The sequence below is a fragment of the Mercenaria mercenaria genome, chromosome 16 (genome assembly GCF_021730395.1).
Source record: "Mercenaria mercenaria strain notata chromosome 16, MADL_Memer_1, whole genome shotgun sequence".
Lineage (NCBI taxonomy): Eukaryota > Metazoa > Mollusca > Bivalvia > Venerida > Veneridae > Mercenaria > Mercenaria mercenaria.
In genome coordinates this window covers 23,111,365-23,130,994 of record NC_069376.1, presented here as the reverse complement: position 1 = coordinate 23,130,994, position 19,630 = coordinate 23,111,365, and the positions used below count along the sequence as shown (strand labels likewise).

At 35.8% G+C, this 19,630-nt stretch overlaps 1 protein-coding gene across 1 annotated transcript in view; it reads right to left on the bottom strand.

The window, feature by feature from the left end:
- Positions 1–5,347: 5,347 nt before the first annotated feature.
- The window catches only part of LOC123539667 (peroxisomal acyl-coenzyme A oxidase 1-like), a 35,061-nt gene continuing 20,778 nt past the window's right edge, over positions 5,348–19,630 (bottom strand). The window contains exons 11-15 of the mRNA XM_053525806.1: positions 15,777–15,943; positions 15,420–15,525; positions 14,502–14,648; positions 14,101–14,307; positions 5,348–5,978 (exon numbers count right to left, since the gene is read on the bottom strand). Of these exons, the coding sequence (XP_053381781.1) occupies positions 5,898–5,978; positions 14,101–14,307; positions 14,502–14,648; positions 15,420–15,525; positions 15,777–15,943 (708 nt within the window). The 3' untranslated portion in view covers positions 5,348–5,897. The remainder of the gene's footprint in view (positions 5,979–14,100; positions 14,308–14,501; positions 14,649–15,419; positions 15,526–15,776; positions 15,944–19,630) is intronic.

Here is a 19,630-nt window from a genome sequence, read left to right as displayed (position 1 = left end):
TCAGACTTGTACATTCTGTTAATCCTCGGCCAGTCATTATATTCATCAAATAATCTATGGGGCGTTTTAGTGTAAAGAGAAAAAAACTGATTCTTTCTTAAACATTAATGAGTAAGCACTGCATTTCCCACTCTCCTTCACGCTTCATTTGGCCGCAATGCCCCTACCGGGTATCTTACGCTTTATTTATCAGCGTTTTCTCCATCTTCCCTTGGAATTCTTACTTTTGATAATTTTATTTCCATCTTGATAATCTTGATATATTTATGGACGTTGCATATCTGATTTATGTTTTTATGAACACACTTGATAGTAAACGAGGTTACCAAATTTGTAGCCTAACACTGAAAAAAGTATCGGCCGCACGACGAGTGAAGCGAGCTTCTCAGAACTTCATATCGTCGCATGTCTTAGAATCAAATGAACATTTATTAAGGCAATATTTGAAATACTTCACGCTTGAAACTACTGCCAAACTTTAAATTACAGTACATGTAGCTTTTATCTATCAGCATGGAAACAAGTCAGGGAGACAAATGCGAGAGGCAGGTTATATTTACGCCGTGTCTAACGAAGTGAACACAAATAGACAAGACTATGTTGTATAAATGAACGATGAAATTGTCAAAAATACCTGCCTGGTGTTCAAAAGCATCAGGTAGTAATTTTTCAGGTGAAAATAGCACCATTTTTAGCGCGCCTAGACGAAGTTTATGGAGAGCTGTCATACTCGAACCAACGTCGGCGTCCTTTTCGCGTTTGTAACACCTTTGTTAAAGTTTTAGTGCATTTTCACGTTATCTCTGTTATTATTTGACGAGTTTGCTTCAAACTTAAAGTAGTTGTTCCCCATCATCATACTAATCATATGACTTAAAGGTCATAACTCTGGCACCATTACTGTACGAATTATGCTTTCCCCTTTTACTTGGAATGTCGGGTTCGATGTTAATACACTTTCACTCTATCTCTGTTATTACTGAACGGATTTCCTAGTGTATAGTGTTAAAACACTATTTTGGTATGAATTATTTCGATTCTGATATGCCCTAAATCTAAAACAGTAGACAACCTACGCGTAGGAATATTGTCAACCTCCAAACCAATCACGTGACGGTGGTAAAAAATGGCGGCTAGCTTGGCAGCGTCTGATAAATTAAATGCTTGCCATAAGCTACATTTTTGCACATATTGAAAGTATCTTTTACGGAATGCGATACTTTGACTTCTCTCAAAATATTGTAAAACAATATCATCGTTTACATTTTAGAAGGTGCGCGTCACAACAACAGAAACAGTAAATTTCGTGTTACTGTATTATTTTCAGTTTGTTTATATATATGTGTTTACACGTACATGTATAATATATAATATTTAACAACTGAGATATAAACTTTGTACAAAAAAAAAATCAGAAATGAAAAACGATATAACCCGGCTTAAATTCAGACAAATTTATACGAGATGCCAGTTACTATTTTACCAGTAATGGGAAGTAACACTGTGTTGGTGTTTGAAAAACAGATAATCCGTCTCCTGCAATTTGGGTATGTGCTGGCTATGAATTTCATATCTGAGCTAACAATCGACAAATTGAGGAAGACGACAAAAGAGAGTTCTCAACATTTCTAATCCAAGTTCTTCAAGACTTTTTTTCGATGTTATATATAAATAGACATCGATCAGATGTGGATATTTGATGATCATGACGTGAAAGGTAAGCATTCAAGTGCCCAACGGCTGAGTCATAAACACCACCAAGTATCATACATTACCGTGGTTGGTAGCGAAGGTAGTACGAGGCTCATATCTCGGAGAATGGTATTACCGTATTTGATGGCCACGGTAGTTCTAGGCTCAGTGAATGGTATTACCGTGATCGATAGCCAAGCTAGTTCTGGACTCATATCTCAGTGAATCGTATTATCGTGGTCGGTAGCCAATGCAGTTCCAGGCTCAGATCTCAGTGAATCGTATTATCGTGGTCGGTAGCCAATGCAGTTCCAGGCTCAGATCTCAGTGAATCGTATTATCGTGGTCTGTAGCCAATGCAGTTCCAGACTCAGATCTCAGTGAATTGTATTATCGCAGTCTGTAGCCAATGCAGTTCCAGGCTCAGATCTCAGTGAATCGTATTATCGTGGTCTGTAGCCAATGCAGTTCCAGGCTCAGATCTCAGTAAAGGCTCAGATCTCAGTAAATGATATTACCGTGGCAGGTGGCCAAGCTAGTTCTGGACTCAGATCTCAGTGAATCGTATTATCGTGGTCGGTAGTTAATGCAGTCCTAGGCTTAAATGTCAATGAATGGTACAACCGGTCGGTAGCCGAGATAGTTTTAGGCTCTGATCTCATTAAATGGTATTGCAGTGGTCAGTACCCAAACTAATTTTGGCACAGATCTCAGTGAATTGTTTCACTGTGGTCGATAGCCAAGGTTATTCTAGACTTAATACTCGATGATTGGTTTTATAGTGGTTGGTATCCAAGGTAGTTTTACTTTCAGATGTCGGTGAATGATATTACCCTGGCCGGTAGCCAAAGACGTTCTAGGCTGAGATCTCAGTGAATGGTATCACTATGGTCGGTAGCCAAGGACTTTTTAGACTCGGATCTTACTGAAATGTTTAACTGTGGTAAGATCTAAGTGAGTAGTATTACCGTGGTTGGTAGCCAATGAAGTTCTAGAGTCATATCTCAGTGAATGGTATAACCGTGGTCGGTAGCCAAAGTAGTTCCAGGCTTAGATTTGAGTGAATAGTATAACCGTGGTCGGTAGCCAAGGAAGTTCCAGGCTCAGATCTCAGTGAATGGTATAACCGTGGTCGGAGGGCAAGGTAGTTAAAAATTCTAGACTCAGATCTGAGTGAATGGTATTACCGCGGTCAGTAGCCATGCTAGTTCTGGACTCATATTTCAGTGAATCGTATTATCGTGGTCGGTAGCCAATGTAGTTTCAGGATCAGATCTCAGTAAATGGTATAACTGTGGTCTGTAGCAAAGATAGTTCCAGGCTCCGATCTCAGTAAATGATAATACCGTGGAGGTGGCCAAGCTAGTTCTGGACTCAGATCTCAGTGAATCGTATTATCGTGATCGGTAGTCAGTGCAGTCCTAGGCTCAAATGTCAATGAATTTTACTACCGTGGTCGGTAGCCGAGATAGTTTTAGACTCTGATCTCAGTGAATGGTATTGCAGTGGTCAGAAGCCAAAATAATTTTGGCACAGATCTCAGTGAATTGTTTCACTGTGGTCGATAGCCAAGGTTATTCTAGATTTAATTCTCGATGATTGGTTTTATAGTGGTTGGTATCCAAGGTAGTTTTACTCTCAGATCTCGGTGAATGATATTACCCTGGCCGGTAGCCAAAGACGTTCTAGGCTGAGATCTCAGTGAATGGTATCACTGTGAACGGTAGCCATGGACTTTCTAGACTCGGATCTTACTGAAATGTTTAACTGTGGTAAGATCTAAGTGAGTAGTATTACCGTGGTTGGTAGCCAAGGAAATTCTAGGGTCATATCTCAGTGAATGGTATCACTATGGTCGGTAGCCAAAGTAGTTCCAGGCTTAGATCTGAGTGAATAGTATAACCGTGGTCGGTAGCCAAGGAAGTTCCAGGCTCAGATCTCAGTGAATGGTATAACCGTGGTCGGTAGCCAAGCTAGTTCTAGGCTTAGATCTCAGTGAATGGTATTACCACGGTCGGAGGTCAAACTAGTTCCAGGCTTAGATCTGAGTGAATGGTATTACTGTGGTCAGTAGCCAATGAAGTTCTAGAGTCATATCTGAGTGAATGGTATTACCGCGGTCGGTAGCCAAGCTAGTTCCAGGCTTAGAACTTAGTGACTGGTATTACTGTGGTCGGTAGTCAAGCTAGTTCTAGGCTTACATCTGAGTGAATGGTATTACTGTGGTCGGTAGCCAGTGAAGTTCTAGAGTCATATCTGAGTGAATGGTATTACCGCGGTCGGTAGCCAAACTAGTTCCAGCCTTAGACCTGAGTGAATGGTATTACCGCGGTCGGTAGCCAAGCTAGTTCCAGCCTTAGATCTGAGTGAATGGTATTACCGCGGTCGGTAGCCAAGCTAGTTCCAGCCTTAGATCTGAGTGAATGGTATTACTGTGGTCGGTAGCCAAGCTAATTCCAGGCTTAGATCTGAGTGAATGGTATTACCGCGGTCGGTAGCCAAGCTAGTTCCAGGCTTAGATCTCAGTGAATGGTATTACCGTGGTCGGTAGCCAAGCTAGTTCCAGCCTTAGATCTGAGTGAATGGTATTACTGTGGTCGGTAGCCAAGCTAGTTCCAGCCTTAGATCTCAGTGAATGGTATTTACTCTGGTCTGTAACCAAAGCATTTGTAGACTCAGATGCCGATGAATTGTTTACCGTAGAGAAGCTTTGCCATGTTGAATAGTCCATGGACCAGAAACAAGCTATGCGGATGACATGCATACTTTACTAGGAGAAAATTTGGAAATAAGCCACATATTAATAGACCTAAAGTCGTTTGAATGAACATATTTTATTGCAAAGAGGATTTCTGTTACTGACCGTTGGTATTTCTCATGAGCACTAAGTAACTGGTGTCGCTGTCTGAGACAACATCTTTTTCTTGTAATAGGGAGGATATTAGTAAAGATTGAATAAACGTTGACATCCAGAGCCGATATAGGAGTTAGACAAATAACCCCCACTCCATCCTCTCAAACTTTCATATGATAGTGAGTCCTTACAGTAATTGAAAATGAACCAGTATGTAAGACGGGACAAGTCGTAACAGTGGAACTCATTTCACAATATTTGAAACTGAAACGGAATACAAAAACTGGTATACGGAAAAATGTTTTGCCAGGTGACAAATATCAGTGCCTATGTATGTATATTTAGGAGAGATATTGGCAAAACCAGTGTTTCAATTGATTACTTATTACACAAAGCAAGTTGAAAAAAGCTGTCTGTTGTCGAATCGTCATAGAGAACATCTACCAGCCCGAGGATCAAACACAGGACCCCGTGATCCGTGGATCTACGCCCTCCCTATAGAGCTACGCGGAAAGGCGGAGATGGGTGTTTGTGTTAAAGGATGTTCGGGAATGCATAGAAAGCAACCAAGTACAGTTATAGAAGACTCGGTCCGGTTGGGTCTGTTCATTAGAGGTAGTAAAATGTGCAACACCCCATCGGGGACTATAGCACCGACTTAAGTGAAATTATATCATAGCAAAAGTAAATAGATCTAAGATCACAAAAGACCAGTGAATATAACAGCACTGGGTCCATCACTGGATCAAGGGGTTTGGAAGGTGTGGGGAATTCTCATTAACAAAAGAAAACGACATAAAATGTTCTAATTGTTGTTAAATCAACTTGTATTTTATTGAAATCACTTAGGGATATACATATGAAATATCTTATTATAAGGCGAACATTTAAACATTTGACTGATATTCAAAGAAACATTGTAGCCTGCATGTATGTTCATTTTTAGGATAGGCATATATAGGCGTATATTTAGTTCAACATAATGACGTATGCCAGTCATTCTCAAGGCATACTTATTTCAGCTTACGGTATAATAAATACACCCTGATGTCTTGTGATGCAGGTGATGATGATAAATAAATCTGTCTAGTAATAACATAGATAAAGTTCATCACAACGGAAACCGTAAATGTATGAACGCACTCTTTTTTTGTAAAGGAATGGTTCATAGAAGCAACAATTCACGACATAGCAATTCATGACGTAACTTGTTCAGTAAGCATTCATATAGATCTAAAACTAAAACTTCTCCATGGCACAGTTCTTTAAAAATATATTTTTGACTCAAAACACACACAAAAAATCTCCCAACAAAAAAAGTAGCTCTAAGGATCTTCAAATGTTCTTTTCCCTACAACCTAGCAGACGGCGAATCAAACTTGAGTTTGCCTTCCATCAATGGTTTTAGAGTAGTAGTGTATGTATCATGTACCTGAAATGAGAAAACAAATAAAAGGAGCATGCTAAAAAAATCGGAAAAAAACAGCAAAACGTGTATCTAATGATATTTTGAAAATACGGGTGCTGACGAAACTGAATCTTTTGAAACTTATTTAACTGCCATTAAAATAGCTTTTACACGAGATATAGATCTAGATAGAATCGTAAATGTCAGTTTTATAAATTGTTATTATTACATACGCAATCATAGACTCTGTTAAGTTACAGTAGAATATGGCACGTCAAACGTTGCTAAATTATATATGTATGTTATTATTATTGTATGTTTGTTATTGTTATTCAATGTCTTGTCATTCATATTCTAAAAGTCATTATTGTTATTCTATATTTCGTTATTCTTATTGTATCTTTGATATTGCATTTCAATGTCGTGTCATTCATATTCTAAATCTTACCATTGTTATTCTATATGTCGTTATTCTTATTGTATGTTCGATATTCTTATTGTAAAATCATTATTGCTATTCTATATTTCGTTATTCTTATTGTATCTATGATATTGTTATTCAATGTCGTGTCATTCATATTCTAAGTATTACAATGACACGACATTGAATAACAATATCAAAGATACAATAAGAATAACGAAATGTAGAATAACAATAATGACTTTTACCATAAGAATATCGAACATACAATAAGAATAATGACATATACAATAACAATGGTAAGACTTAGAATATGAATGACATGACACACTGAATAACAATATCAAAGATACAATAACAATAACGAAACATAGAATAACAATAATGACTTTTACCATAAGAATATCGAACATACAATAAGAATAACGACATATACAATAACAATAGCAAATTTTAGAACATGAATGACACGACATTGAATAACAATAACAAACATACAATAATAATAACATACATAAATAATTTACATAGGCGTAGGAGCAGGGGGGTGGGGGGCCAGCGGGGGCCAGCCCCCCCCCCAAGCTAAGAGAGGGGGGCCAAACTATAGTGTGCCCCCCCCTCCCCAATATTTTGGAAAAGAGATATAACTTGCAGTCTAATATAACATTTACTTAGCATCATATAATTATTTTCAACCTTATTTCTGATTGGCATTTAGCCTTCCCTTGTATTCTGACTTGTCTCTTTCCGTAGTGTGAGTAATGAAATCTGTACGTGCCACGCCAAGGATTGTTTGATTACATTTTATAAAAATAATATATCGTTGAGCGCAATCACTACCGTTCTGGTTTGAGTGTCTGCAAAATCTATGTAACTATTAAGCCTGTTTACGCATGTAAACGTTATGTATTTTTTTGTTTTTCATTGTCCATTCAAGGGAAATGATATTTCCACAACTAGACAAATGCAGCGCTAACTGATTGTATGTCCAGGGCTTCAACAGAAGAATTAAAAAAAAAAATGGCACACTTAATCAGAACAATACATAATATGACTGATTAAGACAGTTCAGTGCCTAGTCGTATGAGTATCATCTGAAAAACTCAATGATTGCTAAAACATAGAGGCTTGAGGGGGGCCTATGGCTCATTTGGCCCCTGTACAAGGCTTTGAGGCTTTGTCATGAATAATGCACCGGGGATACCTTGCCGCACCCCCCTCCCCCTCTGCCGGTCGGAAAGGTTTGCCCCCCCCCAAGAGTTAAACTCCCTCCTACGCCCATGATTTAGCAACGTTTGACATGCCATAGTACAACGAACCTGAAGCGTCAATATTTTCCACATCAAATTTCATGTCGGGTGCGTGACGTCTTTTGTGACGTCAGTTTTATGTGTCGTCGCGTTTAGACAATATTTTAAGTTTTACTCAGGCCAAATAACAAATCTAGAGCTAGATCTATATCATTTATGTAATAATTATAAGTGTACAGCAGTATGTGCACTGTGGGGAAACGGACACCGGATATAGCTCAGAATGTGACAATACGTCTGATTTTGACACACGGTATTGTTTTTGCCATTTTTTGTAGATTCTATTTTATGGTGGTCGAAGTTTCTAAAAGCTTGATTATATGCAATATAGCTCTTATGATGGAAATGTGTCTCCTCTCTTGTATCGAGCGATTTTTTCGAAATTACATCATTCAGTATTGTGTAAGATATCAATACGATATGTTTTGTTGTTACGGTTTTGATGACCTGAAAGTGTACTGGGGATAGACAAAGCAAATAAATAACTGGATAGGGGATAGCTATTTTGTGGACTGAGGATAGATCTAAAGTCTGTCCCACCTATCTGGTTAACATCATTTTTAAAATTATGATATGCGTTATGATGCCCTAAAATATGTTTTTATATAGCGCAGATCCATATCTCTAGGCACTTTTTTCATTTTTCAAAAAACCAATTTTTTGAAGTTGATATGTTCAATTTTGTATTTTCTCCATAGACCGTAATGCTAAATGACGTCGCGTCGCTTCTTGTATATAAACAATATGGCGGCGCCCTGTAATACTTTTTTAGGGGACAACTCAAAATTATCGACGTTTAAATGTATTAGAAAATAAAACTCGGGCCGAGTTCACTCTGTATTGCTAAAAAAGTCTCACTGTTGTTTTATGAATTCAAATTAATTTTATTAATAAAAGATGATACGGGGAACAATTGGCATGTTTAACTTCCAGTGTTACAGAGTAATTTAAACATATTTTTGATGTTTGAGTATTAATCGTTAGTAGATCAAAATGTTTTAAGAGCTTCCCAAAATTTGGGTCGATTTTAAGATTAATATTACCCGTAAAGCAGAAAAAGGTAGAATATCTTACCCTTTCTCATGTCCAGCTTAATTTTTCCCTCGTGCGTATCTGGGTCGCCAGCATTTGCGTTATGAATTGTTTTTATTTTTTAAAAATACTTAAATATAACTTGCCTAGATCTACCTGCATATTAATAAAAAGACATATCTTAGATGATAGCGCTTTGAACATTCTCATGAACAGAATACGGACAAGATTCCCGATTTCCGGGATGAACCAATTGACATAGTGGAAGAAACACTGGTATTTATAGTTCCGAATTTAATAGCGGATATCAGTTACTTGATTTTTTTATCATGAAGTTTGTCTTGATAACTTTGTCATTTAATCTTTTTTTTTTTTTATAAAATTCTAAAATAAATACTGAATACACAAATCGTCGGCCGGCGTCAAAAATCTCGTTTCTTAACTTTTAGGATATTTTACAAAGCAATCCTTTTTTCATGACAGATAGATAGATAAAGATACAACCCGATATCTTAACGTCTGTTTTGAATTAAGATTTAAAAATTGTCATTAGGCCCTACGACATTTTTGCAGAACTTTCATTAGCTAATTTTTTAGTAACTACGATAAATTGGCTTATTTTCGGGATGTAATATATGGATATGTAAGTCAAGGTAGCCGGCTTTGATAAACTGTATTATAAAGGATCATTATTTTAGTTAAATAAATTACATTTCTTGTGATTTATTATTTAAGATCTTTTCATGATTTACCTATTTATTTCGCCGTATTTACTCGCTCATATCATATCGGCCGATATTGTGTTTAGTTGTCAACAAATGATCAGAGTGTCTTTGTCGTCATCGGCATGTTTATAGCTTCCTAAAGTAAAGTCTTTAATAAAGTTTTGTAGTTTGTTACATGTTGAAAATCATTTTTGATAGAAGATGTCAATTATCGGCGGTCATTTAGAATTAGGTCTTTTGATATGTAATTATCTTACAATACAATTGCCTTAGAATAAAGAGTTCACCATTTTGTTCAAACAAACAATAAGAACCAATCAAGCTAAGATTATTGACTTATGTTCATGTATGATATGTAGATGTAGAGCTGGCTACCTAGACCTTTTAGACTAAAGGTTCCGGTAGAACCGGCTACCTAGCCACTGCCAAATTGAAAACTGAGGATCTTTCATAGTATCAATAGAGGTCTGAAAGTTCATTTAAGAAATAATAAATATGTGCCTATATTTTATCAGTTAATAAAATATGGGCAGGAGTTCGGATGCGTAATAATTAAATCACGAGTGCGTAGCACGAGTGATTTAATATTCGCATCCGAACGACTGCCCATATTTTATTAACTGATAAAATTATTGGAAAATATTTATTATTTCGATTCTAACCACGTAAATTCTTCGCATTTTACAGCACTACATTTTAGCGCGATTGTCATTCGGCTGGCCATATGCTATTATAAAAACCTCCCCACGAATGGAAAGCGTTGCATCAAACGGAATTTTCCGATATTCAGTAAATTTTAATTAAAGTATTAAGTAGTTATTGCCGTGAAAATGTTATTTTCAATAACATCAAAGGTCGGATATAGAAATCAGAGGTAAATACTTAATTCAAGGTTTATATATGCAGTTTCTAAAAATAGTACACGTCACCTACATGATGGCACTGAAACATACACGCCAGAACAGTGCTGCGGCATATAAACACGTAAAAACTTGAGTCTGGAAGATTGGAAAATTAATTATAATTTATTTACTGTCAAAGTAGAATCTAGTTGACATTTGTGGTGCCTACAACGCAGAAATTGTAAACTACACACACGACCAGACATAGATGCACTGGTGTTGAAGTTGAAACTTACCGGGCTGAAACATATTCTTACGGTAAAATATAAACAAATAAATTCATCAGTTAGATATTGTTTGTTTCAGAAAATTTGATGTACTTTTTATTACTACTACATAACACTGAAAAAGTCGAGTATTTAGTCGGTATATAACGGAAGCAGAGTAGAATCTCAGTCGTGTTACAATCGTAGGGCGGAATGGAAGAGCTATATTTTATCGTGGATTCATGTATAGGCGATTTCGCTATATGTTTATATAGCAACTGCTGCGGATCGTGTTAGAATATTATGATAGTAACTGTTATGCCTAAGTTCTTGCAAAAATATTACTCATTTGTGTTTTATAACTTGCTTTCCTTATATTATATAAAGATTGCCCTCTTTTTGAAATCATTGAGAGATAATAAAATCTGGAAAGTAGATCCCTCGGAAGCACCGAGAACAATGCAAACAGTGAGAATTGCAGACTCGGTTTGACTGAGTCTGTTCATGAGCAGTAATGGAAAATGCAACACTGCCCACGCCCCCTAGCACCGGCTTAAGCAGTATTCAATCTTCAAATCTAAATGAGTTGAAATCAATGATCCCGAAGGACCAGAAAATATAACAACACTGAGATGAAGTAGGGGCGACTTTTAACACCCGCTGTTGTGTAGTAAATAAAACACGGATTACCACTGTATGTGTAATGTTGGTTCGTAAATGTGACTTTAGATACATATGTTTTATAGTTCTATTCAGTCTATAATTCATGAAGGTCGAAATATCTACCAAAAAAATTCATATTAATGCATGTACAAAAATTATCCTTCATATTCAAAAGAACCCGATTACGTTCAACCTCGTAAACCTGTTTGCATGGGTATCAGGAAGGCGGTACACGATGTTGAAAGTTGAGACTTTGATGATGAAAAGCCGAACCTACAATGATGAAAAGTCCAAAATACAATGATGAAAAGTCGAATGTATGATGGTGAAAACTCGAATCTACGATAGTGGAAAGTCGAAACTAAGATGCTAATAAGTCGAAACCTCGAAACCACGATGGTGAAAATACGAAATGATTTTGACTTTCAATATCATAGTTTCGTGGTTTCGACTTTTAAACATCGTAGTCTCGTTCTGACGTTGCTTCGAGCTCACATACGTTATGAGGCGATGGCCCTACCGGAACACCGTGCGTAGACATCATGCGCGGTTCCAGCCATTTTTCTCAAGTGGTGTTCCGAATTATGAGATTGTATTCATATTTTTTAAAAGTTGCACAATAATGCAGACTTACAAGTGTGGCCCCTCTTTGTATCAAATCAGATTATACAAATTCTAGTTTAAGTGATTTAAGGATCATTCTAATACTTTTAACATTTTCTTTTTATAAACATAGAAGGATTTTACCGTGTAGTGTTTTGCCAATTGAAACATGTTTCACAAAATGACCTACTTTTGGTAATGCGTCCATTTACGCCTAAAAAGGATTCCAGATTGAAATCCCTTCAATGGAAATAGATTTTAGTTTTGCCTGCTTTGTGGACAAATAAAACTTTTTTCCGTTCATATGCGTCGTAATTAGGCCCTAATCATCTCTCTTATCTCACTGGTCAGGATAAGGCGGACCCGATGATGCCATTTTCAAATTTGGTGCCAAAATATTTAGTACAGGGTTAAAAAGCGCTTATAAAATGTTAACTACAAGCTGCAAGCAATGTCTATTTTCCGACATTAACAAAGTTGCAGGGCGATATTTTGCGGGGCCGTGGTATACGAGCGAGATAATAGTTAAACTACTGGTATCTGTTTTTATCAATCATGGAAATAAAATTAATAAGCTCTAATTACATGTTCAATACGGATTTTTAGATTATCATGAGCTCCTATAGCCTTACCCCCTTACCATTCCATTTTTATTGCTTATTTAGCATTTTTATTTTTCGTTTTCTCGGATATCTGCAGGCCTAGGCCTGCCGTGCCTTAAAGAAGCGTACGCCACTGATTAGATGAACAGTACTTAAGGCAAGTCTACTGTGACGTCATTTAGTTTTATGTCATTTGTGATGTCACTTTCAAATCGGACGCGATAGAAAAGTGTAGTGTGTTTTCAAAGCAGTAGATCTAGTTTTATGGAAATTAATTTTGGAAAGGGTAATATATCGAGGATAATTCTTTGAAATACATTCAATGGGAAGGAAGGATTTTTAAATCGTAGAATACGGGTTATTTTTTTGAGACATGCGTATGAAAAATGGTGTAGATTTCTAATCAACGCATTGTTTCATATGTATGGTGCAATTGGTGCCTGAATATCATCTATAGTGCCGGAGCCACTTACTGAGTGTAATTGTTCGACATAGAACAAAAATGAAGTTGTATTCCGATTGAACGGTGGAAAAATAAATTGGGAATTGATAATTTGTAGAAATCTAAATCGGACCTTGGGATACAGCATACAGTTAACTTGGAATTTGAAAGTTGCATGTGAGTAAATTTGTCTTCCTTGCATTTGAAATTTGTTTTGAATATACGAACTGTTCAATCTATTGAGCTATCAAGGTATTTCAGTTCAAAACGACGATTATTCATTTTTAAATCCATTTTGAGTGGCTCCCCAAGTAATTCACGTGAACATTCATGTTCTCCTCCTTTTTAGAGAGTAAACGCCAATGGCGGCCGATTTTTTACAACAGTGAGCTGCCGTTGGAAAAAAATATGTGGCATTCATTTAGCAATTCGAGTACTTAGAGAAAAATCCTTGAAATTCTCGAGGGTGACTTTTTTGTAGTTTAACTAACGCTATTTACTTTACCGATAGCTGCTCCAGTTTTGTCACCGTGCATCCAAGTTGATGTTAACCGATGGGATGGACAGACTTTAGTAACGATGTAGATCTATTTTGAATAATGAGACTGTGATAATGATTACGGCTTTTTACCTCTACGCAAAGTCGTGGGGATATGCTTTTATCATCTCAGATTTGAAGTAGATTTTTTAACATTTTTCATGCTCTGCTAAATCGTAAGCATTAAACTATACACCATAGTCAAAATTTAGCATTCTGCTCAAATACTGGTTTCATTTATGGATACAGTAGATAAGCGTTAATACAGTAAAATCTTACCTCTGATAAAGAAAAACAAATTCACATTTGTCTATCTATTTATCACCTTCTGAGCTATATCCGGTGTCTGTTTCTCCACAGCGATGTGTGCATAAAAAGATTTTTAGATATGCACTCGTTCTTTGCGGAATATTATTAAGCTCGTAATGTCGAGCAATATTTCCGCCTCAAAACTTGTGCATATTTCACGATACAAATCTAATAGCCTATAAGTCTACGCATCCAAATGTTGTTTTTTTCCCAATAGAACACACAATGGATCTAGGGGTTTCCATTGAAATTGTTTTTATAGATCTAGAATCTACCTTAGTTCAGAATAAAATGTATTAATCGACATACGAGTATCCTGAATAAGTTTATAGACGAAACTGTCAATAATGATAAACAAACCAAAGTTACGACTTGTACTCGTATTATGTTTACCTCTTCTTTGTTGAGCGGTGAAGTTTTGGCATATTCATACAGGGCTTCGTATACTTTGCCATCGTAACGTCCGATACAGCTTTGCAAGATTTTGTCGGAATAGTCAAAAGCGTCCACGAGGGCAACAGCGTTTGGTCGGATTTCAGCAAGCAATGAAAGTGTTTTGTTCAGGATCATATCAGCTTGTTGACCATCCAAGAAACCATCCTGGTAGAGAAATGTGTATGTAATGACTATTCTGTAATAATATATAATAACCGTTACGATAGAATGTTGAAATACTATGTTGTGTCCTTCATTTTTCATTTTACAATGGAACTTTTTAAAGAACATACAATCTGACATACATGTTTAGACCTATAAATGTTACATTTAGCAGGTAAAATAAAACAATACAAAACCTGTATAAACTCTCCTAGTCTCTCGTTGATTCCGCTGACAGCATAAAGCTTGCATAAGGTCTCGAGAACTCGTGCAACAGGAGGGTCAAGGTCGGGTCTGTTCACTACACCACTAAACAGTTTCACCACGTACGATTGGCAATGAGCCTAATGTGTAAAATGTAGAATTTATATAAGCCACGCCCTTGTACCACAAGATATGTATCGTCGTGAAATTTTTAACAAAAAAGAAAAATGAAAACAATCATGGATTCGCTTCGCTGAACATGAATTGTAGCACGACTATTTGTGACTTTGTTTCTGTAAACATTAATATAAGAAGATCAAAGGAAAGAAATCTTAATGTTTTATCAAAATAATTCATTGCCTATGAGCTGGGACAGAGACAATTATAAAAGACTTTCTCCATTAACAGAAGTACAGAACAGAGACAGGACTTGTAGGTATCACACGATTTATTGATATTGCATTGAAATATACTTGATCTTACATTCATTTTCATGGTTTTTGCGAAAGTTAAACATGTATACTGTACACCATCAAACAAGATGTTCAAAAACGTTTCCTTTAAAAATATTTAATACAACGGCAAAAGTAATGAACAGCAGAGCCCCTTCAAGCCAGCCCCATCTAAACGAGATCCCTCTCTAAACTGGACATTTCGATTAGATCCCGAATATGTTTGATCCCTGTCCTTAATGGGAAAAAAGCGAACAAATGAACAGTTCTGACGTCTTAGATACTTACCAAATGGAAGCGTAAATAGGACCTGTCTTACACATTGTAATTCTCCTATCAAAATTTTGTATTATGATTATATTTTTAAATTTGGAGGAAAACAATACACAGGGGATATTACGGTGCTTAATTAAATCTGATAAGTACTAGCTAAACTATAAGATTCGTAAAATGATGTACCTTTGCAGCTGTGACCAATGGCACTCCACATTTATTTCTAGCCTCCTCTATAGGCAGGCCTCCTTTTACCAATGCCTGTAGTCTGGAAGCTGCAACCTTGATTAATCTGAATTGAAATTCGAGGTCATCGTTTCGTAAATAAAACAACAACATAAAAGTGACAATCAGTTTACAACGTTAAAATGATAGTTAATTAACAGCTCGGTATAATACAATCTACTTGTTTCATTAGAAATAAAAATACTTTTTGAAATTATTTAACAAAAATCATATATGTAACATTGATGCACAAAACTGATTACTAAAAGCTATAGCAAACTAAATAAAAATGATTTATTTGAAAAAAAAAAACTATACCTTGCAGCTGCGTGTTCATACGCCTCAATCAGGTCTGACATGTTGAGAGCAGCATTTAGTGCACTTCTCTGCTTAACTGGATTGTTGAGGTAGGACATAAACCCTACAAGTTTCTGTCCTCTGGCTGCCTGGGCATACTGTTTGACTAGATACCTGTTACATAATATCTGTGTTTATAAAATACTATATAAGAGGTATTACATATACATTTGCTACTGTATTATATGAAAGGAATTTTACAATACCTATCTACAACATAATTATGATGGTATTGTATATACATTTAGTTCAGTAAGGTATTGTACAGTATCTGCATTCTCGCATACCAGAGGTCTACCGTGGTTCCCGGGATTTTGACGAACATCTGATGGATGAGAATGAGTATCTGAAGAAGCTTTCGTGTGTACGGGCCCTCCGTAAGGATTTTAATTACCCAACATACAAAACTTTTTCACCTATATAAGAATACAGTTCGGAAACAAATGGAGGTTTTTAATGAGGTCGTAGAAATTTAGCGGTGTGCCGTAACCATGGAAACGGCTTCTGAAGCTGGTAATCGCGGAACCTAAAAATCTTTCTTTTGTCATATTTCAAAAAGTAATGGTATTAGAAACTTGATTTTTTTCATATTTTTATTAAGTTATGAATACCTATTGTTTGCAGTGATTATATTCTAAATATCTTATTAAATTTTTTAATTGTCGTCAGCACGTGCAATTTTAGTTATTAGCACGTGCATTTAGTTGTGAACCAAAAATGTGCCTCTTTTAATCAAAAAATGTTTTCTGGACTTATTTACAACTATGGCTGATTTTTGGCTTGAAAATGTATAATACGCATGCAATTAAAATTCTAAGCATTTTGATACGTCCGTTTACCACAATTTCATATATTGCATGCCATATACGTTATTCATTCGCTTCCTTTTTCAATACACATGGACAATGAAGTTAGGGAATTACTCGTTGAATCTCGGCTTGGAATATTTAACATATATTATATGAAAAAAACTGTTTATCAAATTAATTGTTTGAAAACATGCGGATAAATTATGTTGTGTTTTTTTGTGGTTTTTTTTTTGTGACAGTGTTAGCTGTCAGTATTGTACAGATATGCTTAACATATAATGCATGCATAAAATTGTTCTCATTTTCGTTGACATTTTTAATATTACTGTTACGAATTCAAGTATTTTAGATTTCATACTTCTATCACTTTAATAATTAATCATATTGCCGGACTTCTCTCCATAATTTACCGGTACAATAATAGGAGTAAACGACTTCCAGTGTATGTAGAACGGTTCTACCAAAGTGATTCTAATGTACATGTTTGTATGGAAACCTGGTGCGCCATGTTATTTGTCAATCGCTAAATAGTCAGATAACAATGCTAAATGCCAGACACCTTATGCAAAATGTTTTGAAAACAAAATGACATTTATTAAGTACTATGGAAGGCTATGGAAAGACGGTGTCAGGGTTCGAATTTAGCCAGATTTTCTACTTGCATTTTTTCGCAAGTGGTATTTTTTTTAACTTGCTAAATGAAAACACAACTTGCATTTTCCGCGACTTGTCACTTTATTACAACATTAACACAAACATCCACGTGATGAGTCAAGCCAATCGTATCTGCGCTATGTAAATAGTAACTTATTATAGATTACCAAAAAACCCACCGGATGCGGTAAACGTCATCAAAATTAGCGCAGGTACTTGTCAGCAGTTGAAAAGACATGCGCACGGGACATGTATCGAGTGTAAACTTCCGTTTACGACGAAAGATGAAAGAGTGCTCCGAAATTCGTTCTGCAAATGACAATGCCCTGCAATGACCGCGAGTTGTTAAAGAAAGAACAGTGTAAGATCGAGACGACCGTTAGAAATGTACATTATTTGGCCAAAAATTTTCACTCGCAAAAAAATGCTGGTGTCTGAAATCTCACTTCGCAGTTTGAAATTTGCACTCGCATTTCGCGAGTATGCGAGCTTAAATTCGAACCCTGGGTGTGCCATGCTAATTGCCAAATGTTAAATAACAGTTATTGCAAAATGCTATTTGCTATATGCTTAATGTCAAACGTTGCCTGTGAAATGGTAATTGCAAACAAAAATGAAAAATTGTAATTTTGAAAAATCCCAAAATCGTATTCAAAGTATTTTTTCAGATAAAGAGTAAATGGTTTAAAGCATCCTTAAAATACTTTGGGCCTTTTTGTAACTAACTTTTCACTATTAAAAAATTCTTAACATTTTAGGGGAAACGTTTCACATTTAAATTTTTAAAAACCCTCAGAACATGTTATGTTTAAAAAACAGGATATAGAATTTTCTATTTTTTTCATGGATTAAAAGTCATTATTTAAGGGATACAATCATTAACTCGCAATGTTAAAAGCTTTTTGCGGTACATTTGCATTTGGAAATAACTATAGGCTTTGGGCCAAAGGAATGCTTTTGGGCATTTGATAGATTGAACCCGGGTGCGCCATGAATATACCCAAAATGTTAATGACAATTGTTTAAAGAAAAATGCCATAACTTTAAACTAAACAAAAATTACTTTGCTAAATCCCAATCACTTAATGAAAACCCCAAAAATATTTATAAAAAGCAAAAAACCCAAATGCGATTGCCTAGGGAAAAAGGTCAAGCGCAAGGGTAACGAAAAAATTTAATGCAAAGAAATTTAAATATGGTTTGAACGGAAATTTCCAAAATGATAAATCTTTTTTTTTTAAAACAAAAAATGTAAAAATTGCTTTTTTGCTAAGTTTCCTTGAATAAAAGCTAAATTTTAAATCAGAAAATTAATCATTGCCCTTCATTACAAAACTCTCTGTACATATTTTATCTTTAATAATAAAATTTTCAGCAAAATGTTTGGGTTTCTTTCCCTGTAATATCTTCAACGTTATTTTTTAAATTTCAACGGGGACACTTTTTTTTTTCCATTGAGTAAAATTTACTTCATTAGTTAAAGAGATAAAGTCAAAAGCCCGTAATTTGAAAATTCCTTTTTTATCTTTGACAAAAAAAAATTTTTTTTTTATCTTTCTCGTTACAATTACATTGTCAGCCCAGTAGCCTGATGAACTTGGGGTTTGCCGCGACCCTCGATCCCCTACAGTTTCGGGTCATTGAGAACTATGGGCCAAGTCGCAGCTCGCTCATGGCATGCCTTTTTACTCTCCAAAAAAATTCCACATTGGTCTTCCTCACCACATAAACAATTGGGCGATAACAGACGTGCAATGTTAGAAAGACGACGAGGGCTTTTTTTCCCCGGTCTTCAACCATTGGAGGCCTTCAGGGTGCTTCAGTCTCTGCCTTGTAATGCTCACGTTTTCCTGTGGCTGCATGATTTTTTTACATTGCTTTTTGTAACGGCTTTTAAAGAATTATGTAGATTTAGCTTAAATATGTGTCTTTAACATTAACTTTTGGAATTAACATCAACAACTTTTATTGCATTTGGCAGTTACATACGCATGGGCCCCCATAATGCGCAGGGACAAGAGCCCAGTGTCAAAAAGGGAAAAGTTCCCCCAAAGCATGTAAGATGAGTTAGATTCTGTTTTGCAATTAAAAATGTATTCCATTTTGTTGATGAATTTTGTAATGATCAGATGTGATAGTTACAGTTTTGGCTTGCTGTTTTGTAATTGAGGAAAAAAACTAGATAACTTTACTTTGTTTCCGGTCCATGATAGGGTTTTATCGCTAAATGACAAATTTCAGGGAGTTTTTCGATATGATGTTTTTTCAGAAATAGTTTTTTTTAAATATATGAAAACCTAGCACCTCAATATATATATTTTTTTGTCATTTTTGGTGAGAAACATTTAATTT